The 25282-nt window shown below is 43.1% G+C and overlaps 2 protein-coding genes across 3 annotated transcripts in view; one reads left to right on the plus strand and one right to left on the minus strand.

Annotated features, from left to right (window-relative positions):
- The window catches only part of tctn1 (tectonic family member 1), a 1200810-nt gene that overhangs the window by 1005035 nt on the left and 170493 nt on the right, over positions 1-25282 (minus strand). The window lies entirely within an intron of this gene.
- The window catches only part of hvcn1 (hydrogen voltage-gated channel 1), a 49463-nt gene that overhangs the window by 20437 nt on the left and 3744 nt on the right, over positions 1-25282 (plus strand). For both annotated transcript variants that reach the window (XM_037262893.1, XM_037262894.1), the window contains exons 6-7: positions 10277-10508; positions 20697-20809. In XM_037262893.1, coding sequence (XP_037118788.1) covers positions 10277-10508; positions 20697-20809 — 345 coding nt within the window. The remainder of the gene's footprint in view (positions 1-10276; positions 10509-20696; positions 20810-25282) is intronic.

Below are 25282 nucleotides of genomic sequence, written 5' to 3' on the forward strand. Positions count from 1 at the left end.
TATGAATCCTCGCAGGATTCATAATTTGTAGGGGGTTATCAAAAATTAATCCGGGAGCTGGTGCTTGATGGCAAGCATCTTCTGGCCCCCATTAGGCCTGAATGGGCCCAAGAGACAATGTGGGTGTCCCTTCCTATGGGCTCATCACATATGGGAAAGGTGGTCATATGCAAAAAAGAGTTGGGTGGCAGCCAAAGGCTTGGCAGTCCGATCTCTGGTGACAGAAGCTGACTCAGGGAATAGGACGCCCATGCCATGCCACCCTGAGATGTCTGCCAACATGGAGACTTTCATAGCTAATTGGTCTTGGGACGCAAGCTCAGGTCTGATCACCCTGCAGATGGCCGCCTCTGTGTTGAGGGCTAAAACACCCTATGACCTAGAGCAGGGGTGTCAAACTCATTTTTTTCGCGGGCCGCATTGTAGTCATAGCTTCTTTCTGAGGGCCATTATGACTGTCAACCCAAATCAATGTATGAGCACCTCATATTATAAACAGTAAAAGCTACAAAACAAACTGACAAATAACTCGTTTTCAAATCAGACAAGTAAAAACTGGTCAAATTAAAAAAAAAAAGATATTAATAAAAATGAAGACAATTTGCAATTTTAGTAATGACACAAATTTTATGCACAATTTGTCTTCGGGGCCCACACAAAATGAATTGGCAGGCCCCCGGGCCTTGAATTTGACACCTGTGATTTAAACCCTAGTTTGAAACCCTAACTCTAGGATGAACCGTAGTTTAAAACCCTAGCCCGAGCTTTAAACCCTACTTTGAAACTCTAACCCTAGCTTTAAACCCTACTTTGAAACCGTAACCCTAGCTTTAAACCCTATTTTGAAACCCTAACCCTAGTCTGAAATTCTACTTTTAAACCCTAACCCTAGTATAAAACCCTGCTTTGAAACCCTAACCCTAGTTTGAAACCCTAGTTTGAAATCCTAACCATAGCTTTAAACCCATGTTTGAAACCCTAACCCTAGCTTTGAACCCTACTTTGAAACCCTAACTCTAGTATGAAACCCTACGTTGTAACCCTAACCCTAGATTTAAACCAATGGTGTCAAACTCTTTTTTTTTCGCAGGCCACATTGTAGTCATAGCTTCTTTCGGAGGGTTATTATGACTGTCTACCCAAATAAATGTATGAGCACCTCAAATTATATACAGTAAAAGCTTCAAAACAAATTAACAAATAACTCGTTTTCAAATCAGACGAGTAAAAACTGGTCAAATATAAAAAAACAAAAACAAAGATATTATTAAAAGTGAAGACAATTGGCATTTCTAATAATGACACACGAATTTGATGCACAATTTGTCTTTGCGGGCCACATAAAATGATGTGGCGGGCCAAATCTGGCCCTCGGGCCTTGAGTTTGACACTGGTGACCTAGAGGAACACTACTGATGATGCGTACTCGTCAATTCAATTCCCCTTCAGATCCACCATCTACTATTTACCTACAAGTCCACCAAGCATATGTGCTCGCACAAGAATATTAACTTTTTCTGTGTTTATGGAATCTGCACAACAAACATTGTGACATTGTAGAGGCTCTTTACGTGACCATTAAAAGTACAAAAATAAAATACATGTCGGATTCGTTCCCAGTGAGGGTTGGACTCCGCCAAGGCTGCCCTTTGTCACCGATTCTGTTCATAAATTTTATGGACAGAATTTCTAGGCGCAGCCAAGGCGTTGAGGGTGTCCGGTTTGGGGACCTCAGCATCGCGTCTCTGCTTTTTGCAGACGACGTGGTGCCGTTGGCTTCTTAAAGCCGTGATCTCCAGCTTTCACTGGAGCGGTTCGCAGCTGAGTGTGAAGCGGTTGGGATGAGGGTCAGCACGTCTCCGGATCGGGGATGAGATCCCGCCCCAAGTGGAGGAGTTCAAGTATCTTGGCGTCTTGTTCACGAGTGAGGGCAGGTTGGAATGCGAGATCGACAGGCGGATTGGTGCAGCGTCGGCAGTAATGCGGACTCTGTACCGGTCTGTTGTGGTGAAGAGAGCTGAGCCAAAAGGCAAAGCTCTCGATTTACCGGTCGATCTATGCTCCTACCCTCACCTATGGTCGCGAGCTATGGGTCGTGACCGAAAGAACGAGATCCAGGATACAAGCGACCGAAATGAGTTTCCTCCGCAGGGTGTCCGGGCTCTCCCTTCGAGATAAGGTGAGAAGCTCGGTCATCCGGGAGAGACTCGGAGTAGAGCCGCTGCTCCTCCATGTTGAGAGGAGCCAGATGAGGTGGCTCGGGTATCTCATCAGGATGCCTCCTGGACGCCTCCCTGGGGAGGTGTTCCGGGCATGTCCCGCCGGTAGGAGACCCCGGGGACGACCCAGGACGCTGGAGAGACTATGTTTCTCAGCTGGCCTGAGCTGGATGAAGTGGCTGGGGAGAGGGAAGTCTGGGAGTCCCTCCTAAAGCTGCTGCCCCCGCGACCCGACCCCGGTAAATCAAATTTTTTTAAATTTGGAACAAAACGAAATATACGGGTTCAGACGAAATATACGTGTTCAGGAGGTTCACTTTTGGGGTTAAAATGTTGAAACGGGTTGAATTAGACAAAAATGGTAAAAGTTAGAGCAAATTTAGCTATTTAGGGCACTTCTTGTTGAAGTAAAGTCACTTCCAGTTTATTTGGGGCATATCTGGTTAAATTCAGGGCACTTCCGGTTTATTTTAGGGCACTTCTGGTTTGAAAAGGTCACTTCCGGTTCATTTGGGTCATTTCTGGTTTGATTGGGGCACTTCCGGTTTGCATTTGGTCACTTCCGGTTTAATTTAGGTAACTTCCGGTTTATTTTAGAGCACTTTCGGTTCAGCTGAGGTCACTTCTAGTTTATTTGGGGTCACTTCCGGTTTGATTTGGGGCACTTCTGGTTCATTCGGGGGCACTTCAGGGTCAATCCAAGATGGCTGCCACACTGGAAATCTGGGTCAAGGGGTGAATTGTGTAAGCATAGTGTAAGTGGGGGTGAAGGGGGTGAATATGATAAGCTTAAGGTGAACAATGTGAATAAAGTTGGAATGGGTTGAATCGGTTGAAAAATGTCGAAATTAGAAGGGAAAAACTACATTTTGCAAAATTTGGTGTGATTTTCAAAAGTGGGAAGGTGTGGAATAGGTAGGCAAAAGATGAACAATGGAAAGTTGGAATGGGTTGAATTGGTTGAAAAATGTAGAAATTGGAAGGGAAAAAACTAATTTTGGACAATTTGGCATGAATTTCAAAATTGAAAATTTAGAATTTTTGGTAAGTTGGACGTTGTGGAATAGCTAGGCAAAATATAAACAGTTGAGAGTTGGAACGGGTTGAATCGATTGCAAAATGTAGAAATTAGAAGTGAAAAATGAAATTTTGTGAAATTTTGCGCAACTTTTAAACGTGAAAACGTGAATCTTATTAATTAGGCAATGTTGGGAATGTACCCAATGTGATTTGAATGTGCTAAATCAGTGGTCCCCAACCACCGGGCTGCGGACCGGTACCGGTCCGTGGGTCACTTGGTACCGGGCCGCGGAGCCGCACAGGAAAAAAAAAAATAAATGTTTTTTTTTTTTTTTCATTGACGATCAATTCTTTCAGGTTAAGACGCTCGTCCCGGTCACATGACATGTTTCCCCAGTCGAGCCCGCAAAGCTAGCAAAAATGAGTAAGAATTTATTTTGAAAAATATAAAAAATTTGGCGAATCTCTCCCAATTACATCTGTCGGTGCATCTGAAAAATAAGGACTCTTGACACAGGGCGCTCGTCTCGGTCACGTGACATGTCACCACAGTCAAGCCCGCGAGGCAAGCAAAAATGAGCAAGAAACAGAGAAGTTTGGAAAGCTTCTTCGGAAAGGGAAAAACGTCCAATGAGGACACTGAAGAAGAAGAGGCTACGACTTCTAAGAAAAGGAAAGCTGCATTTAAAAGAACATTTCTGGAGTCCTACTTAAAATATGGATTTATCGCCACAGGTGACTCTGACGCGCCAAGTGCACTCCGCATATGTGGCGAAAGGCTAGCTAACGAGGCAATGAAGCCTTCAAACCTGCTTCGGCACATGGAGACCAAGCATCCTGCATTTCAAGACAAACCTTAACCACTTCGGGTGTCATTGTCTCCGATTACGCCTAGATGGGAACGGCTCATTTCTGAGAAAAGAGCTCGGTGCTCCCACTAATTCAACGTTTTATTTTTATGTGGTTTATATTTGTTTTTATGCCAGTCGTATCATTTTATTTCATCATATTTATATATATAAATATTTAAATAATAAATATATAAATATATTTATTTATATAAAGGCCGGTCCGCGAAAATATTTCTGACACGTAACCGGTCCGTGGTGCAAAAAAGGTTGGGGACCACTGTGCTAAATGATGTGAATTTCAAAAGACATTGAAGAACTAAATGGGGAATGCTGCAGAATGATGTTTAAAGTTGGAACGGGTTGAATTGGTTGAAAAATGTAGAAATTACCGTAAATTTCGGACTATAAACCGCGACTTTTTTCTCAAATTTTGAACCCTGCGGCTTATAGTCCGGTGCGGCTTATGTAGGATTTTTTCCGTGATTTTTGTGATGACTTGATCACTTTTATACACTCGTAAAAAGGCTTTGGACCGCTGTTGTGCGGCACCGCTTTGCTGGGCGGAGGGATGTATGACACGGTCACTGGGGAGAAAAGTGGTGTGTTGATCGCATGTCCATCCGCCAGGCAAATAGTGCAGTAAAATTTACACAAAGATGAGACAGAACGAGATCAAGACGGACAATACTGAAAGGAAGCTTTTATACACAAACCGTCATTATGGGGGGCTTATATATGATTTTCTCCGTGATTTTTGTGACGACTTGATCACTTTTATACACTCGTAAAAAGGCTGTGGACTGCTGTTGTGCAGCACCGCTTTGCTGGGCGGAGGGATATATGGACACGGTCACTGGGGAGAAAAGTGGTGTGTTGATCGCATGTCCATCCGCCAGGCAAATAGTGCCGTAAAATTTACACAAAGATGAGACAGAACGAGATCAAGACGGACATTACTGAAAGGAAGCTTTTATACACAAACCATCATTATGGGGGGCATATATATGATTATTTCCGTGATTTTTGTGATGACTTGATCACTTTTATACACTCGTAAAAAGGCTGTGGACCGCTGTTGTGCGGTACCGCTTTGCTGAGCGGAGGGATATATGACATGGTCACTGGGGAGAAAAGTGGTGTGTTGATCGCATGTCCATCCGCCAGGCAAATAGTGCCGTAAGATTTACACAAAGATGAGACAGAACGAGATCAAGACGGACATTACTGAAAGGAAGCTTTTATACACAAACCATCATTATGGGGGGGCTTATATATGATTATTTCCGTGATTTTTGTGATGACTTGATCACTTTTATACACTCGTAAAAAGGCTGTGGACCGCTGTTGTGCGGCACCGCTTTGCTGGGCGGAGGGATATATGGACACGGTCACTGGGGAGAAAAGTGGTGTGTTGATCGTATGTCCATCCGCCAGGCAAATAGTGCCGTATAATTCACACAAAAGAAGAGACAGAACGAGATCAAGACGGACATTACTGAAAGGAAGCTTTTATACACAAACCGTCATTATGGGGGACAAAAGAAATGCATATGATGCCGCTTTTAAGCTAAAGGCAGTCGATGTTGATGACATTGCGTCACCCTTTTCTTTATTTCGTGGTCCCGTCTACTCTGGAGCTATACGTGTCGCTCGCTAGTTTAATGTAATTTAGCGCTTCGTGCATGAATAAAATTAGCATGAACAGACCCTCATCATGGAAAATGCTAGAAGAAATGCATAAAACCGACGACGAAAGAGATACTGAGAAAGTTTGTGGCAAAGGATAACTAACGCTATTCCAATCGGAAGACTTCGATGGTTTCAATGCACAGGAGGAAGATGAAGACGATGAAGCTCTTTTTTTTACTTTTACTTGTATGCTTTTTTAATCAGCCCTGTTAGTGCTGTGCTACCGTGTTGCTGCTGTGTTACCGCCGCGTCTCAGTGACTTTTACCAGTATGTTTTATTTAATCAAACCCTATTAGTGCTGTGTTACTTCCGTGTTGCTGCGGTATTACTGCCGCGTCACAGGCAGTGTTTGGAAAGAAATGTTAAGGGATGTTATTAAAACTTTAAAAGGCTTTCTGTGTACTGTCTTTCTTTGTAAAAAACTCGTGTGCACGTGCGGCTTATAGTCCGGTGCGGCTTATATAAGAAAAAAAACTAAAATATCCCCGGATTTTAGCTGGTGCGGCTTATAGTCCGGTGCGGCTTATAGTCCGGAAATTACGGTAGAAGGAAAATTTGGTGTGAATTTCAAAATTGAAATTGCTCCCCATGAGAGCAGCATTAGAGCGGCGTGGGGACAAAGGAGTTTTTAACCCTTTAAACGGAGAGCTGGTCGCTTACATTTGATAAGTGCGGATTTGACAACACGTATAATATTTATATTTTCAATATTTATACAATATTTTCTGTGTTATTTATACTATTATTGTTTTATTTACATGTTTGACGCTATTATTTAATGTTCTAATAATAACATGCACTTAAATGGTTGCATATACATTTATTGACACAAAAAATGTACAGATGAGAGGGTGACCCTACTTCGCGTATTTCACTTATCGCGGGGTGGTTTTGGAACCAATTCTCCGCGATAAACGAGGGTTTACTGTATATATGTACTTTGAATTTTGTGGTCAAGGACCTTCCATATGACATAACACTGAAGTTCTGTCCACTGGTTTTTGATTTGGCTTTCAGTGTCATAGGTATGGAGTAAATATTGGGGTAACAAGTTTTGTACTTGATAAATACTGTTAAGCTTGAATATTGAAAAATATAACAAAGTATTTAAATGAAAATAATTGTATAAAACGTTTTTTGAAAATAATTTTGAATAAACTATTTTCACTTTTCACTTACATTTATATTTTGAGGTCTTATTTTTATCAGTTGCATGTTTTATATTTCCTGATTCACTTTTATTTTCCAATTTCAAATATTTTATCTCAGTTCGGATTTTTTTTCCAGTTTCAAATCTTTTTTGAGTTTCACACTTTTGACCACAATGTGTCGTGGGGGGTGTGATACTAACTGAGCGGGGAATGGATTCACGACTGACAGCTCGACAAAAAGTCTTGGAACCTCCTCTAGTGACAGTGCCTTCTGGGAATGCAAAAAGTAAAACAAATGTAACTCAACACGTGCTAACATGAAAAGTTAACGTTTGTTAATATGTAATGTCTACCTTGGTAGATATGCTCGCAATGATAACGTAATTTGTCGGCCATGACTCCATATGCTGAAAAATAAAAGGATAGTTGCTGCAGGCACTTTTGACAGCTTCTGCTCATCGAGCTACCTCATCGAGGTTCTCGTGAGCATCGAGCTGTCAAAAATGCGCCCGTAGCTTTCATGGCCAATCTAGGAAACCTGCTGGATCCTATGCTTGCAACACACAGGTAAAACATGCGAGGATCCAAGCGGGGTTACCCTGATTAGCCGGTTGCCATGGTAGGCCAAATGACACACTACCGCTACCTTCAAAATGCTATGTGAAAAGCAGACAAAATAGCACTTGAAATGTCGCTGTTTAACTGCAAAACGGAGTATAATTTATCACTCTCATACCACAATTGGTGCGCAGCTTAAAACTGCTTAAAAATGGGATTTAAAGTATAAGTTTATCACAGGTACGAATTCTAAAGCTGCCAATGTCATAAATATGGCATATATCATCAATGTTGAGTTACATTTGTTTTACTTCCTGCGATCCCTGAAGGCACCGTTACGAGACGAGGTTCCAAGCCTTTTTGCTCAGCTGTCACTCGTGATTCCACGCCCCCCACGCCACCATCCATTCATTTTCTGTCCACAGTAGCACTCATACCTACGGGCAATTTGGAGTGCTCAATCGGCCTACCATGCATGTTTTTGGAATGTGGGAGGAAACCGGAATTCCCGGAGAAAAGAGCTGTAAAAGCAGTTCTATCCACGCTTTATCTCAGCCTCCCGCAGTCAGGCTATGTATCCACTCTTCCACTTCGCGTCAGCAGAATCAGCAGCATCTCTGATTTGCGCTTCCTTTTGTCATGAACGAGGCAGGACAACCAAATGCAACAGGGACTCTTTATTTGGGGAAAGATTAAAGGAGACAAGGAGGGCTGGAATGCCAGCAGAGCAGGACGACGAGGCAAGCTGACGAGCCGCTCAGCGAGCGCGTATCGTGCATCATCGAAGCAGACGGGCATGGCAAGCTCGTGGTCGGGGACAGGCAGAAGGTCGAGCCAAACAGAGTCCAGAGCAGATCTAGAAACAGGTTTTTGCTACACAGCGAATTAGGGAAGAGGCATCACGCTACACAATGGATCAGGCAAACGGGAATCAGGTAGCATAACAGAACCAGGTGGCAGGCATACGTGTATCGAGGCAGACAAACCAATGCAGGCTTGTAGGGATTTAAATACACCTCCTAATCAGCCGGTAACAAGGGCACAGGTGCCAACGATCAGCACTAGGTGGGTAGGTAGGTAGGTAGGTAGGTAGGGAGGGAGGGAGAGAGAGAGCACGAGACTTTATTGAGGGGGGGGAGGGAATTCAGGAGCCAGCAGTTGGATACAGAAACACACAGATAGATAAACAGATAGACAACTTAGTATTAAATAAATAGATTAATAATTGATGGATACACAATAAACAGCTCCACGCACAGACGCAAGATCAGGTAGCTTCGTGCCCACGACAGAAATCGCTTTCCTCACTAGTTTGTCCAGGCGGGAGGCATTCCTCTTCTTGTCCCCCCCTCCCCCCAGCACGCCACAAAGAATAGAGCGCTCGCCACAACAGAGCGATAAAACATCCGCAGCATCACCCTGCAGACATCGAAGGATGCCAACAGCCTGAGGAAGTACAGCCGGGATTTTCCTTTTTTACATATAGCGTCCACATGAGCAGACCTGTCGAGTTTGTCGTCCAACAACACTCCAAGATATTTACAGGACTGCACTTCACACAGTCCCCCTTAATAGTCACAGGCTCAGGACCAGGCCTGGGCCTCCTTGGACTTGACGGTGTTGAGGTGCAGGTGGTTGGAGCCACACCAATCAGCAAAGCGCCGGACTAGGCCTCTGTACTCCTCCTCTCGTCCATCTCTGATACAGCCAACAATAGCAGTATCGTCCGCAAATGTCTGCACATGGCAGAACTCAGAGCTGTATTGGAAGTCAGAGGTGTACAGGGGGAACAGGAAGGGAGAGGCACCACTCCCTACGGTCCTCCCACGCTGCTCCTCATCATGCCTGACTCAGTCTCCCAAGCGCACATACTGAGGCCTGGCAGCTCTGCATTGGATATGCGCGCCCTCGCGCTTATCCACGGAGGCGTGTCACCCGGCCAGCACGGCGATAGCAGAGCGGAGCCGTGACACGTTTACGGTCGTATTTTTTGTGACTTTGGGAGTTTTAGTGAAGCCCTAAAGAATGTTTATTAAAGTCAGTTTAACTTTAAAATGTTTAAAAAGTGTTTAAAAATACAATAAAGGGTTAAAAATACAAATACAAAATACAATAAAATGTTTAGAAAACTGAAATATAATGAATAAGAAATTATAAAAGTCTTGACTTTTATAATTCTTTATAGAAATATTGAGTCCACATCGTGGATTTTCACCTATTGCGGGGGGAGGGGGGCTCTCTGAACCAATTATCACCAATAAATGAGGGATCAATGTACTTTGTTAGATTTTTCAATATTCAAGCCCAACACATTTATTTTCAATGTCAAGTTTTATTAATTCAAGTACAAAACTTTTGACCCCAATCCAACTCCATAGATAGGAAAAATAAATGGCCAAGGCAACGGAGGAGTGGGTCAAGAAGAATCAAATGCAAAACAGTGACTTACCCAGACCTTAATCCAATAAAACTGAGCTGAACCTTTGAGTTGTCATGCAAGAGCCTTAAATTATAAAGAAAATAGATAAGATCTTTAAAGTTGAATACATCCCTACTGACTCTAATTTGTAACTTCCCTAAAGCCCCCCCAAGTTTATATTTCAGAATCTGACTCCCTATTAAGATATATAGGTATCATACAGGACCATAAAAGTATAAATGTTTCATTGATTTCAAAGTTGGCACACTTACAAGATTCACAGATCAAATAATTATTTTTCTCACTGTACCTAAACTCTACTAGTATCCAGACAATAATTAATTGTTATCAATAACTCACTTTGGCAGGTGTTTCACTACCTCAGCCTGGCACTTCTTACATTCTTCATGGTGGAGATAGCCGGCAAACTGTTCGCATATCGCCTTGAGTTCTTCCAACATAAGTTCGAGGTGTTTGATGCGTTGGTGGTGATGCTGTCTTTTGTGCTGGACATAGTCTTCATCTTCCATGATGATGTATTTGATGGAATGGGTCTACTTATCCTGCTGCGTCTCTGGAGGGTGGCTAGAATCATCAATGGTGAGTAAAACAGCGATGTAGAAATATTGAATGTAAGATGATTGGAAGAACTTCAGTAGCATGACAGGTACAGCAACACAAACTACTAAACAAATATTTGAAAGGTGCTGTATATAATATTGCTTTCTTTTCCCTTATTGCAATCATAATCTCAGGGATGAGAACGGCAAATGAAAAAAAACCACTGAAAAGTAGCCGGGGTCTGGGGGCCGCATGCCTCACTGGGGGGGCCAAAGGCCACAGGCCCCTATCAGGGGCCACAGGGCACACAGGCCCGCAGGGGGCCAGGGGCAACGCCCCGGAGGGGGCTCAGGGGGACAAGCTCCCTGGAAACTCCTGGATTTTGGCAGTATAGCAACCCCAAAACCATTAATTTCATCACTCAATTTCAACAGTTTTGTTGAAAAAATATTCCTGCTTGGTGGGCTACCAAGGTGAATATAATACAGTCAAGCCTCGGTTTTCGACCACAATCCATTCCAGAAGGCGGTTCGAGAAGCGAATCGGTCGAATTCCGAATCTATTTTTCCCATTACAAATAATGGAAAATCTTTTAATCCGTTCCAAGACTTTTTTAAGCATTTTTTCATTTGCGCAATTTTGTCCGATTGCGCAATCGCAGCGCACCGCCGAACGCGCAACCGTAGCGTGTCGCCGACCGCGCAACTGCACCACGCTGGTTGCATTATTGTGACAGAGCGTCGCTGAAATTTCGAAAATATTTTTTAACTCCTGATGTACTTTCCAAAATTCAAGTGGATCTAAGTGCGCAGGGATCTTAATTTTGTCCGATCGCGCGACTGCAGCGCACCGCCGAACGCGCAAACGTAGCGCGTCGCCGACCGCGCAACTGCACCGCGCTGATCGCATTATTGTAACAGAGCCGTCGCTGAAATTTCGAAAATATTTTTAAAGTCCTGATGTACTTTCCAAAATTGAAGTGGACCTCAGTGCGCAGGGAGCTTAATTTTGTCCGATCGCGCAACCGCAGCGCGCCGGGCGTTCACTGTCCCATTGCTTTAAGAGCGTCTTTGTGTTCCGAGTTGTAAAATGACGCTGTTCGCGAGCCATGCCCATCTGAAGCAGTTCCTGATCCCGTTCGACTTGTCCCCCCCCCCACACACACACATATGAAAAAAAAATTCTCAACGGATCTACACAATTCACATAAATGATACTCCCAACCAGGGCCGGTTCTAGGAATGCACATAAGAGGGGGCAGTCAGAAATGTGAAGGGGGCATGTTTTTTTTTGTTTTTGTTTTTTTTTTGTTACACATTTTTATCACAGTTTGTGTTTTCATCACGGCAGTTGTTAGCTGTCTGCCCAGATCTCAACCTGGAGAAGTGGATTGCACTCTGTCAGGCCTCTACACTAAGACCTGTCCAGCTTAGGTGTCCCACCTGAAGACTAAAGCTTCTGCTGGTATAGCTCTTAGGGTCACTGAGGCAAGCAAACCCCCTGACCACAATAAGGTGGCAATCCCTCAGGGGGGGGAACTGAAAAATAAATGAAATAAATAAATGAAAAGTAAAATAAAAATACCATTCATCCAGATTTCAACAGCATTACTGCTACTGCTTTCAGTACATGCAAGAGGAGCAACACTTGTTTTAAATGCTCTGAAAAAAGGATGCATCTCGTAGCATTAACTCTCTCTTTGTGAGCAGCTGAATGGTGGAGTGCAAAGTGACGTTTTGAGAAAAACATCTTCTTTATTTATCTACTGAATTCTTTTTTAAAAATTATTTCCCTGAGCAGTTTGAAACAAAACTGTGCAGAGGGGCGGGGCTACACGTAGGGGTCCGCCAGACACCGCTCATTTGTCCTCAGTCTGTTAGATGCAGTGTACAGATGTGCTTGTGACTTGAGAAACGCTCCCAGTGGGTAAAAAAACAGCAGACTATTTCCCATTTGACTGCACAAATATATATATATGAATGTTATATTAACTATTATTTGAGTTGTTGTTAATCATTAGTTATATCACGGGTCGCTACGACGAGTTTAGTGGCGTTTTTACTGCCTCTTCCAACTCCTACCGCGCTGACTGTAACTTGACACTCTCTGGCTGAGTCTTGCCTCATTTGCATACTCACAGTGATTGGATGTTTACGGAGGGGCGCGGACTCCTGACAGCAGGCTGTGTGAGGGAGGACACACACTGCACCGACATGAGAGAAGAGAGGGGGCGGATTAACGTGTGTTTCTATCAGCGGATTTTTCACTTCTAAAAGTTTGATTCGAGGGGGCAGGACATCTGTTTGAGGGGGCGTTGCCCCCTCTTGCCCCAGCGTAGAGCCGGCCCTGCTCCCAACGGAAAAAAACACGGCAATCCGCGGAAGATTCTCATCCCTGTAATCTAGAAGATTATTAGCGTCAATTGTACCATAACTGCTGTACTTCCTGCAGATGAAGTACCTAATTCCTGGTACTTTTGCTAGTTACTTAAATCTGCAGTATCTCACAAAAGTGAGTACACTCCTCTCATTTCTGCAATGTTTTAATTATATCTTGTCATGGGACAACACTGAAGAAATTACACTTTGAGACAATATTAAGTAGTCACTGTAGAGCTTGGATAGCAAAGTAAATGTATTGTTACTTCAAAGTAGCTCAAAATACAACAATGAATGTGTAAAATGCTGGAAACAAAAGTGAGTACACCCCAACTGAAAATGTCAGAATTGTACCCAAACCTGCCCATTCTTTAAGACCAATTTTAAATCTGGGCAGTGGTTATTTTGCACTGACCGACAACTTTATTGCTTGTGTCATTTTGCCATGAACAGCTCTGGGTCCGGATTCCAGCTATGTATTACCTGGCTCCGGATTCCAGCTATGGCCATTAGGGCAATGTCAGTCTAATAATTTGGTGTTCCTGTCTGCAGATTCGTCACAAGCTATAAACACGTGAAACAAAACAGGTTGTTTAATTTCTGATTAGTTGCAAAAAATTGGGGGGCTGAACCAAGTCATTGAGTTGCAAGCACATGACTGACTTCAACATTAGAGCCTACTATTAGGTTTAAATTGTTATGGTAATATTAAGTTAAAATCAAAACAAAACTCACTGCAACCTTCTGATTGTTTGTTTTCATTTATTTTGTTAGTATTGTATATATAGAATTCGTCAGCCTTCTTGGTGAATAGTGTACTATTCTCACACTATATATATATATATATATATATATACAGTGCCTTGCGAAAGTATTCGGCCCCCTTGAACCTTTCAACATTTCGCCACATTTCAGGCTTCAAACATAAAGATATAAAATTTTAATTTTTTGTCAAGAATCAACAACAAGTGGGACACAATCGTGAAGTGGAACGAAATTTATTGGATAATTTAAACTTTTTTAACAAATAAAAAACTGAAAAGTGGGGCGTGCAATATTATTCGGCCCCTTTACTTTCAGTGCAGCAAACTCACTCCAGAAGTTCAGTGAGGATCTTTGAATGATCCAATGTTGTCCTAAATGACTGATGATGATAAATAGAATGCACCTGTGTGTAATCAAGTCTCCGTATAAATGCACCTGCTCTTTGATAGTCTCAGGGTTCTGTTTAAAGCGCAGAGAGAACCATGAAGACAAAGGAACACACCAGGCAGGTCTGAGATACTGTTGTGGAGAGGTTTAAAGCCGGATTTGGATCCAAAAAGATTTCCCAAGCTTTAAACATCTCAAGGAGCACTGTGCAAGCAATTACCGTATTTTCCGGACTATAAGGCGCACCTAAAAACCTAAAATTTTCTCAAAAGCCGACAGTGCGCCTTATAGTCCAGTGCGCCTTATATATGGATCAATTGATGAATTTGTTGATCCATACTGGTTGTACACAGTGCTCTGCCAAAATGTTTCAGTACGTTTTAGTACGACTAGTAAATTACAAGGTCGCATCGCTTCCCAACATTACGGCAACTGTAGTCAGGGGGCGTCACCGAATAGCTGTTGTACCCGCGAGGCTATTTCATTTAAAAATAGGCTGCTCCGTTAATGTTTCGAGTAAATTTACGGATTGATATGGAAGGGAAACATAGGTAAGCAGTACCAATGTGTTAGATCGAACTTTAGTCAGTTCCGATCATTTTATAGGAGATGGTTTGAGAAACGCGATTGTTTACAGAGGGCTCATTGGTTATTGGCTAGACCCTAGTCAACCTTTGTTGATCCATACTGGTTGTACACAGTGCTCTGCCAAAATGTTTCAGTACGTTTTAGTACGACCAGTAAATTACAAGGTCGCATCGCTTCCCAACATTACGGCAACTGTAGTCAGGGGGCGTCACCGAATAGCTGTTGTACCCGCGAGGCTATTTCATTTAAAAATAGGCTGCTCCGTTAATGTTTCGAGTAAATTTACGGATTGATATGGAAGGGAAACATAGGTAAGCAGTACCAATGTGTTAGATCGAACTTTAGTCAGTTCCGATCATTTTATAGGAGATGGTTTGAGAAACGCGATTGTTTACAGAGGGCTCATTGGTTATTGGCTAGACCAGGGGTGGGCAAACTACGGCCCGCGGGCCACATCCGGCCCACGGGACCGTTTAATCCGGCCCGCCAACCCTGAATTAATTGTATTAAACTTTTTTTTGTCATTTTGCCTGCAATGACTGCGTTTCTCCAGTAGATGGGGAACCGCTCGCCTGCGCATTTACTACCGGAAGCCGTGTCAGAAAGCTCGGTGCACACTCACAAGTGCGTGTACGTACGTACTCAGTAGTACGGACATGGCGCACTCGCGCTCTATTTGTATCAGTCCCGAATTTAGAGCGTGGGCTGTGACGACAGCATTCTTGTAATTCGCTCGCTGAGCTTTCAGATACAGTTTTACGCTAAAGCCACCCACAAACCTTCCCCTGGAATCCTTCCATTAAAATGAGTGGCCCGAAGAAAAGAAGTGAGTGCCGAATGTTAAAAGAGTGGCCGATTTGGCTCGACGTACGCGACGTGACGTTCAGCCACATCAACCCGTCACAGATCGAGGTAAACGGATCTCTCCTAAGAATTGCCACAACAAATTTTACTCCAGACTATGATGCACTAGCAAAAAAGGGAGACCAACAATACTGTTCCCACTGAAAATGAAGGGGAGGCTCTCAAGTTTGTTGTAAAATAATGCATTTTGAATATGATTTGTACACATAGCAGGGATTGAAACTAGCGACCATTCTCATTTTCAAACAATGCAGGATGCTCAAGGACATTGATGCACCACCTGTTTGCGACTAATCTTAACCTGTAAAGTTCTTAAGGCTTACTTTAAGGAAGTGTTTCCCGTTTCCTCACCTCTGTTATCAGGTGTTTGTGAGTTAAAACTCTGCTCTGATTTTCAGATACCCCTCCCCGTGTTGCCGTTTTGATTACTTTATTTGGATGTATGCTTTCACCGATTCTTCAAGATGATATATTTGGTCAGAATGTTTACCGTTTGATGTGATCTCATAAGATAAACATCTTTCATTAATCTGACCTGCAGGCACTGAAGTGATGGAGACTGTTATTCATAATAACAGTGTCGTATTTTATGAGAATCACTGATAAGTTTTTTAGTGAATTATTATTTTTTTTAATGCTGTTAATAAATGCATTTGTTTTCAAAAAACTTGTTTGGAATATCCATGCTTTACTACCTACTAAAGGCCAAAATCTTTTATGCAATGACCTTTACAGGTCGCTTATATTACTTCACACAAACATTACGTCCATCTGCTCCTGGTTCGGCCCTCCGGTCCAAATTTAGAACCCAGTTCGGCCCGCGAGTCAAAAAGTTTGCCCACCCCTGGGCTAGACCCTAGTCAACCTTTGTTGCAGTATAGCTTCTATTTTACGCGCCTTTTAATCCGGTGCGCCCTATATATGAAATAATTTCTAAAATAAAAAATTCAATGAGGGTGCGCCTTATAATCCAGTGCGCCTTATGGTGCGAAAAATACGGTAATGACTGTCTGGGTCAATAGCTTCATTTGCGTCATTTGATAATTTATTCCCAGGTTGATGTCATAACGCGCAGTCAATTTGATCATAGCCATTGTATTCCTTTATTCAGACAAATTGAGCAGGTTTTACCTTAAAAAAACTTATAATCCAGTGCGCCTTTTGGTGCCAAAAATACGGTCCACTTGCGTTTTGGTCCATTTTTGTTTTTGTTTTGACCTTTTAACTATTTATGCCCTCATAATTCAAATAAAATATTCCTAAAGGGAATGTTGAACTATTTCAGATTGATACATTAATAAGGGTAAAACTTCTATAGAAAAGCGGTGATATCATTCTACTGCATTAATAATAATAATAATAATAACTAGAATTTGCAATTTCTGGAGAAATTGCGTGTGAAGGCGAAATGTATGAATAACTTCTTCGGGGAATGCTGCCGAATGATGTAGAAACGTGTTGAATTACTTGAGAAATGTAGAAATTAGAGTAGAAAAACGAAATTTTGGAGAATTTGGTTGAATTTCAAATTTGGAATTTTTGGTAAGTGGGAAGTTGTGGAATAGGTAGGCAAAAGGTTGAAAGTTGGAATGGGTTGAATCGGTTGGAAAATGTAGAAATTAGAGTAGAAAAACGAAATTTTGGAGAATTTGGTTGAATTTCAAATTTGGAATTTTTGGTAAGTGGGAAGTTGTGGAATAGGTAGGCAAAAGGTTGAAAGTTGGAATGGGTTGAATCGGTTGAAAAATGTAGAAATTAGAGTAGAAAAACGAAATTTTGGAGAATTTGGTTGAATTTCAAATTTTGAATTTTTGGTAAGTGGGAAGTTGTGGAATAGGTAGGCAAAAGGTTGAAAGTTGGAATGGGTTGAATCGGTTGAAAAATGTAGAAATTAGAGTAGAAAAACGAAATTTTGGAGAATTTGGTTGAATTTCAAATTTGGAATTTTTGGTAAGTGGGAAGTTGTGGAATAGGTAGGCAAAAGGTTGGAAGTTGGAATGGGTTGAATCGGTTGAAAAATGTAGAAATTAGAGTAGAAAAACGAAATTTTGGAGAATTTGGTTGAATTTCAAATTTGGAATTTTTGGTAAGTGGGAAGTTGTGGAATAGGTAGGCAAAAGGTTGAAAGTTGGAATGGGTTGAATCGGTTGAAAAATGTAGAAATTAGAGGTGAAAAACGGAATTTTGTGAAAATTTGTCGAAATTTTTGAATTTGGGAATGTTGGGAATGTCGAGAATCTTTCCGAATGTGATTAGAATGTGCTGAATGATGTGAATTTCAAATTGGAACGACGTAAATGTGAAATGTCGAACGTGCCATTAAGAATGAATGGGGAAAGATTTGTCGGAATTTGGGGAATTTTGCGAAAACGGAAAGTTTTCGGAACGAGAAAAATGGAAGCGCTCATGTCGTGAATATTTGGAATACGTGAAAAGTGGAATGGAGTGAATCGGATGAATTATGTGGAAGAAGAAGCGTGTCAAAAAAGTGTGGAGAATAAAATATAATAACTAGAATGTGCAATTTCTGGAGAAATTGCGTGTGAAGGCGAAATGTATGAATAACTTCTTCGGGGAATGCTGCCGAATGACGTTGAAACGTGTTGAATTACTTGAGAAATGTAGAAATTTTGGAGAATTTGGTTGAATTTCAAATTTTGAATTTTTGGTAAGTGGGAAGTTGTGGAATAGGTAGGCAAAAGGTTGAAAGTTGGAATGGGTTGAATCGGTTGAAAAATGTAGAAATTAGAGTAGAAAAACGAAATTTTGGAGAATTTGGTTGAATTTCAAATTTGGAATTTTTGGTAAGTGGGAAGTTGTGGAATAGGTAGGCAAAAGGTTGAAAGTTGGAATGGGTTGAATCGGTTGAAAAATGTAGAAATTAGAGTAGAAAAACGAAATTTTGGAGAATTTGGTTGAATTTCAAATTTGGAATTTTTGGTAAGTGGGAAGTTGTGGAATAGGTAGGCAAAAGGTTGAAAGTTGGAATGGGTTGAATCGGTTGAAAAATGTAGAAATTAGAGTAGAAAAACGAAATTTTGGAGAATTTGGTTGAATTTCAAATTCGGAATTTTTGGTAAGTGGGAAGTTGTGGAATAGGTAGGCAAAAGGTTGAAAGTTGGAATGGGTTGAATCGGTTGAAAAATGTAGAAATGAGAGGTGAAAAACGAAATCTTGTGAAATTTTGTCGAAATTTTGTCGAAACTTTTGAATTTGGGAATTTTGGGAATGTCGAGAATCTTTCCGAATGTGATTAGAATGTGCCGAATGATGTGAATTTCAAATTGGAACGACGTAAATGTGAAATGTTGAATGTGCCATTAAGAATGAATGGGGAAAAATTCGTCGGAATTTTGGGAATTTTGCGAAAACGGAAAAGTTTCGGAACGAGAAAAATGGAAGCGCTCATGTCGTGAATATTTGGAATACGTGAAAAGTGGAATGGAGTGAATCGGATGAATTATGTGGAAGAAGAAGCGGGACAAAAAAGTGTGGAGAATAAAAGAGAATAATAATAATAAAGTGAAAGGAGTAGAATAACATATGTGTGAAGGCCTTCGCCTTCACACAATAAAGTGAATGGAGTAGAATAACATAATAATTCGCCTTCACACAATAATATAAAATCCTTGAAACTCAAGGGCTGAAAAAGAGTCCCAGTGTGCCCTGCCGGGGCAACACAAATGTATTTTAGTTAACCTTGCAGCTGCAACATTATGTTGAAGAACTGTAATGACCTATCCTCATTTTAATAACAACAAAATACTATATAATAATACAGTATATCTTATTGTGTGAAGGCGATGGCCTTCACACATATGTTATTCTACTCCATTTACTTTATTATTATTATTCTATTTTATTCTCCTCACTTTTTTGTCCCGCTTCTTCTTCCACAAAATTCATCCGATTCACTCCATTCCACTTTTCACGTATTCCAAATATTCAGGAAAGGGTGGCTTCCATTTTTCTCGTTCCGAAAATCTTCCGTTTTCGCAGAATTCCCAAAATTCCGACAAATTTTCCCCATTCATTCTTAATGGGACATTCGACATTTCACATTTTTCACCTCTCATTTCTACATTTTTCAACCGATTCAACCCATTCCAACTTTCAACTGTTCATCTTTTGCCTACCTATTCCACAACTTCCCACTTACCAAAAACTTCACATCTTTTATTTTGAAATTCACACCCAATTCTCCAATATTTCCTTTTTCCCTTCTCATTTCTACATTTTTCAACCGATTCAACCCATTCCAACTTTCAACTGTTCATCATTTTTCTACCTATTCCACAACTTCCCAAAAACTTCACATCTTTTATTTTGAAATTCACACCCAATTCCTTTTTCCCTTCTCATTTCTACATTTTTCAACCGATTCAACCCATTCCAACTTTCAACTGTTCATCATTTTTCTACCTATTCCACAACTTCCCACTTACCAAAAACTTCACATCTTTTATTTTGAAATTCACACCCAATTCCTTTTCCCCATCTCATTTCTACATTTTTCAACCGATTCAACCCATTCCAACTTTCAACTGTTCATCTTTTGCCTACCTATTCCACAACTTCCCACTTACCAAAAACTTCACATCTTTTATTTTGAAATTCAACCAAAATTCTCTAAAATTCCGTTTTTCTACTCTAATGTCTACATTTTTCAACCGATTCAACCCATTCCAACTTTCAACTGTTCATCATTTTTCTACCTATTCCACAACTTACCAAAAACTTCACATCTTTTATTTTGAAATTCACACCCAATTCCTTTTTCCCTTCTCATTTCTACATTTTTCAACCGATTCAACCCATTCCAACTTTCAACTGTTCATCATTTTTCTACCTATTCCACAACTTCCCAAAAACTTCACATCTTTTATTTTGAAATTCACACCCAATTCCTTTTTCCCTTCTCATTTCTACATTTTTCAACCGATTCAACCCATTCCAACTTTCAACTGTTCATCATTTTTCTACCTATTCCACAACTTCCCACTTACCAAAAACTTCACATCTTTTATTTTGAAATTCACACCCAATTCCTTTTTCCCTTCTCATTTCTACATTTTTCAACCGATTCAACCCATTCCAACTTTCAACTGTTCATCATTTTTCTACCTATTCCACAACTTCCCACTTACATTCCCCGAAGAAGTTATTCATACATTTCGCCTTCACACGCAATTTCTCCAGAAATTGCACATTCTAGTTATTTATGTGATGATTAAATCTATTGCAGGGATCCTAGTGTCAGTAAAAACCCGTGCAGACCAGAAGATGCATAAGCTGAAGGGGAGCTATGACCGTCTCGTAGAAAGAATCACCGAACTACAACAGCACATTGATAAACTAGTAAGTATTCACTGCTTACTCTTAAATCCCGAATAAGAGTCCAAATAGTGGGCACCAAAATGCATGTAATGCATGGTTGTGTGGGCTCTTGGTGGGCAAGTTGTGCATGATGTAAGATTGTCATTGTTCACTAAAATCCTAAATACCATTGCTAATTTGTGTGTTTCGTTGTGAGACTCTAAGTATGAAATAACTAAAACTAAAAGTTCTCACTTCAAGGGACCATCAACCAAAGTCTTAATCAGACACTGTCAGCTCTTCTCCCCAACAAACCTGTGTGTGTGTGTGTGTGTGTGTGTGTGTGTGTGTGTGTGTGCGTGCGTGTGTGCGTGCGCGTGAGTGCGCATATGCATATGCATGCATGTGTGTGTGCGTGTGTGTTATAAGTCCTTGCTTCCTTTTGCATTTGATAAGTGAATTTATTAGAAACTGTGTGGGAGGCTGGGGGAGGGTTGTAATGGTGTAGATAGAGGTGTTATCCTTCCCCAAAACAAAAATTATATATTAATAAAAAAGTCAATATCTACTTTGCGAAGTTCACTTATTGCGGACAATTTAGGAATGTAACCCCCGTGATAAACGAGGGAACACTGTATGCACGCACGCAGGACCATAAATATTCGTGAATGCGACACAATTCTGCATCTTTAATTTCTAGGCCATTAGCCAAATGTGGATAGAAAAAAGGATTTCATTCCACTTAAGGGGGTGAGGCAGCTGGTTTATGTATTTTCTTAATGGCAACAACCCCAAGTAACCCCCAAGTGCTAAAGGGTCTCTCCTTGAATCCTTGCATTTTTTTTACAAGCCATCTTAAAGGGTCAAATTTCAGATTTGAGAGTCTCTTACCAAGTCTAACCCCTTAAGCAATTGATCTGGTCATTGGTAAACCTTGAAACATTGATACACAATAATACTGTCCACAAAAAAATTGTAATATGGCCTCTGCCCCATAACAGGTTACATGGCAGCTCAAAAAAAATAGCTGTTCATGTTGTGTACGATGGAATTTCAGTTTAGGATTAAAGTATGAGTCAACAATAAGCACACAAATAAATGTATTTATCGTACAAAATGACTCAACTTTATTGACATATAAAATATTAGTCAAGCAGCAGCCAATGCTTGAGGGTACATGGACTTAGCCTGTCATACCATCTATAATTGTCCGATTTACAAACAGGAAAAATAAGATAAATCTGCTCAAACAAGGTAGAAAACTAAAAGGCACGAACGTATACATTAATGAACACCTCACCAAGAAAAATGGTGAAATAGCTAAGAAAGCAAGAGCTCTTAAGAAAAATGGTAAAATACAGTCCACTTGGACTGCTGGTTGTAAGGTGTTCATCAAACCTGTTGGGGCAGCAGAAAGTTCTCATGGTTTCTGCATCAGTGCCATAGAGCAACTTAAGAGGTACGAAGGAGACCAGTAATCTGTACATCATTCTGTTGAACCTTAGGTTGTGGTACTCTTAAATCATGGAAGGTAAAAACTTGGTGAAATTTTCAACCTACCGTGAACAGTATTGACAAATGCCTTTCTTCTCCAACTGGTGTGTTTAACAAACAAGCACTGATAACTGAAAATGAAGAACTTGATTTCAAAACGTTTGATTTCACTGAACATAAGGGCCCCTCCGTGAGTCGTCACCTTATCGTGGTGGAGGGGTTTGCGTGCCCCTATGATCCTAGGAGCCATGTTGTCTGGGGCTTCATGCCCCTGGTAGGGTCACCCATGGCAAACGGGTCCTAGGTGAGGGGCCAGACAAAGCACGGCTCATCAGCCCCTTATGATGATAAAAATTAATGGATCACGTTTTCCCTCGCCCGGACGCGGGTCACCGGGGCCCCCCTCTGGAGCCAGGCCTGGAGGCGGGGCTCGAAGGCGAGCGTCTGGTGGCCGGGCCTTCGCCCATGGGGCCCGGCCGGGCTCAGCCCGAAAAGGAAACGTGGGTCCCCCTTCCCATGGGCTCACCACCTGTGGGAGGGGCCAAAGGGGTCGGGTGCATTGCAAGCTGGGCGGCGGCCAAAGGCAGGGACCTTGGCGGTCTGATCCCCGGCTGCAGAAGCTGGCTCTTGGGACATGGAATGTCACCTCTCTGGCTGGAAAGGAGCCCGAGCTGGTGTGCGAGGCAGAAAAGTTCCGACTAGATATAGTCGGACTTGCCTCCACGCACAGTTTGGGTTCCGGTACAAGCCCTCTCGAGAGGGGCTGGACTCTCTTCCACTCTGGAGTTGCCCACGGTGAGAGGCGTCGGGCAGGTGTGGGTATACTTATTGCCCCCCGGCTGGGCGCCTGCACATTGGGGTTCACCCCGGTGAACGAGAGGATAGCCTCCCTCCGCCTTCGGGTGGGGGGACGGGTCCTGACTGTTGTTTGTGTCTATGCACCAAACGGCAGCTCAGAGTACCCACCCTTCTTGGAGTCCCTGGAGGAAGTGCTGGAGAGCGCTCCTTCTGGGGACTCCGTCGTTCTACTGGGTGACTTCAATGCTCACGTGGGCAATGACAGTGAGACCTGGAAGGGCGTGATTGGGAGGAACGGCCCCCCCGATCTGAACCCGAGCGGTGTTCTATTGTTGGACTTCTGTGCTCGACACGGATTTTCAATAATGAACACCATGTTCAAACATAAGGGTGTCCATGTGTGCACTTGGCACCAGGACACCCTAGGCCGCAGTTCGATGATCGACTTTGTAGTCGTGTCATCGGATTTGCGGCCGCATGTTTTGGACACTCGGGCGAAGAGAGGGGCGGAGCTGTCAACTGATCACCACCTGGTGGTGGGTTGGCTCCGATGGTGGGGGAAGATGCCGGTCCGACCTGGCAGACCCAAACGTTCTGTGAGGGTCTGCTGGGAACGTCTGGCGGAATCCCCTGTCAGGAAGAGCTTCAACTCCCACCTCCGGCAGAGCTTTTCCCACGTCCCGGGGGAGGCGGGGGACATTGAGTCCGAGTGGACCTTGTTCCGCGCCTCCATTGTTGAGGCGGCCGACCGGAGCTGTGGCCGTAAGGTCATTGGTGCCTGTCGTGGCGGCAATCCCCGAACCCGCTGGTGGACACCGGCGGTAAGGGATGCCGTCAAGCTGAAGAAGGAGTCCTATCGGGCCGTTTTGGCCTGCGGGACTCCGGAGGCAGCTGACAGGTACCGGATGGCCAAGCGGAACGCGGCTTCGGCGGTTGCTGAGGCAAAAACCCGGGCGTGGGAGGAGTTCGGCGAGGCCATGGAGAATGACTTCCGGACGGCTTCGAGGAAATTCTGGTCCACCATCCGGCGTCTCAGGAGGGGGAAGCAGTGCAACGTCAACACTGTTTACAGTGGAGATGGCGTGCTGCTGACCTCGACTCGGGACGTCGTGTGTCGGTGGGGAGAATACTTCGAAGACCTCCTCAATTCCACCGACACGCCTTCCATTGTGGAAGCAGGGCCTGAGGACTCTGAGGCGGACTCTCCAATCTCTGGGGTTGAAGTCACTGAGGTAGTTAAAAAACTCCTCGGTGGCAAGGCCCCGGGGGTGGATGAGATCCGCCCGGATTTCTTAAGGGCTCTGGATGTTGTGGGGCTGTCATGGCTGACACGTCTCTACAGCATCGCGTGGACATCGGGGACAGTGCCTCTGGATTGGCAGACTGGGGTGGTGGTTCCCCTCTTTAAGAAGGGGGACCGGAGGGTGTGTTCCAATTACAGGGGAATTACACTCCTCAGCCTCCCTGGTAAGGTCTATTCAGGGGTGCTGGAGAGGAGGGTCCGTCGGGAGGTCGAACCTCGGATTCAGGAGGAACAGTGTGGCTTTCGTCCTGGCCGTGGAACAGTGGACCAGCTCTTCACCCTCAACAGGATCCTCGAGGGTGCATGGGAGTTCGCCCAACCAGTCCACATGTGTTTTGTGGACTTGGAGAAGGCGTTCGACCGTGTCCCTCGGGAGGTTCTGTGGGGGGTGCTTCGGGAGTACGGGGTACCGAGCCAACTGATAAGGGCGGTTCGGTCCCTGTATCACCGATGCCAGAGTGTGGTCCGCATTTCCGGCAGTAAGTCGGATTCGTTCCCAGTGAGGGTTGGACTCCGCCAAGGCTGCCCTTTGTCACCGATTCTGTTCATAATTTTTATGGACAGAATTTCTAGGTGCAGCCGAGGCGTTGAGGGTGTCCGGTTTGGGGACCTCAGCATCGCGTCTCTGCTTTTTGCAGACGACGTTGTGCTGTTGGCTTCTTCAGGCCGTGATCTCCAGCTCTCACTGGAGCGGTTCGCAGCCGAGTGTGAAGCGGTCGGGATGAGGGTCAGCACCTCCAAATCCGAGTCCATGGTCCTCGATCGGAAAAGGGTGGAATGCCCTCTCCGGATCGGGGATGAGATCCTGCCCCAAGTGGAGGAGTTTAAGTATCTTGGGGTCTTGTTCACGAGTGAGGGGAGGATGGAGCGCGAGATCGACAGGCGGATCGGTGCAGCGTCGGCAGTAATGCGGACTCTGT

Source organism: Syngnathus acus, chromosome 10 (genome assembly GCF_901709675.1).
Source record: "Syngnathus acus chromosome 10, fSynAcu1.2, whole genome shotgun sequence".
In the NCBI taxonomy this organism is placed as follows: Eukaryota; Metazoa; Chordata; class Actinopteri; order Syngnathiformes; family Syngnathidae; genus Syngnathus; species Syngnathus acus.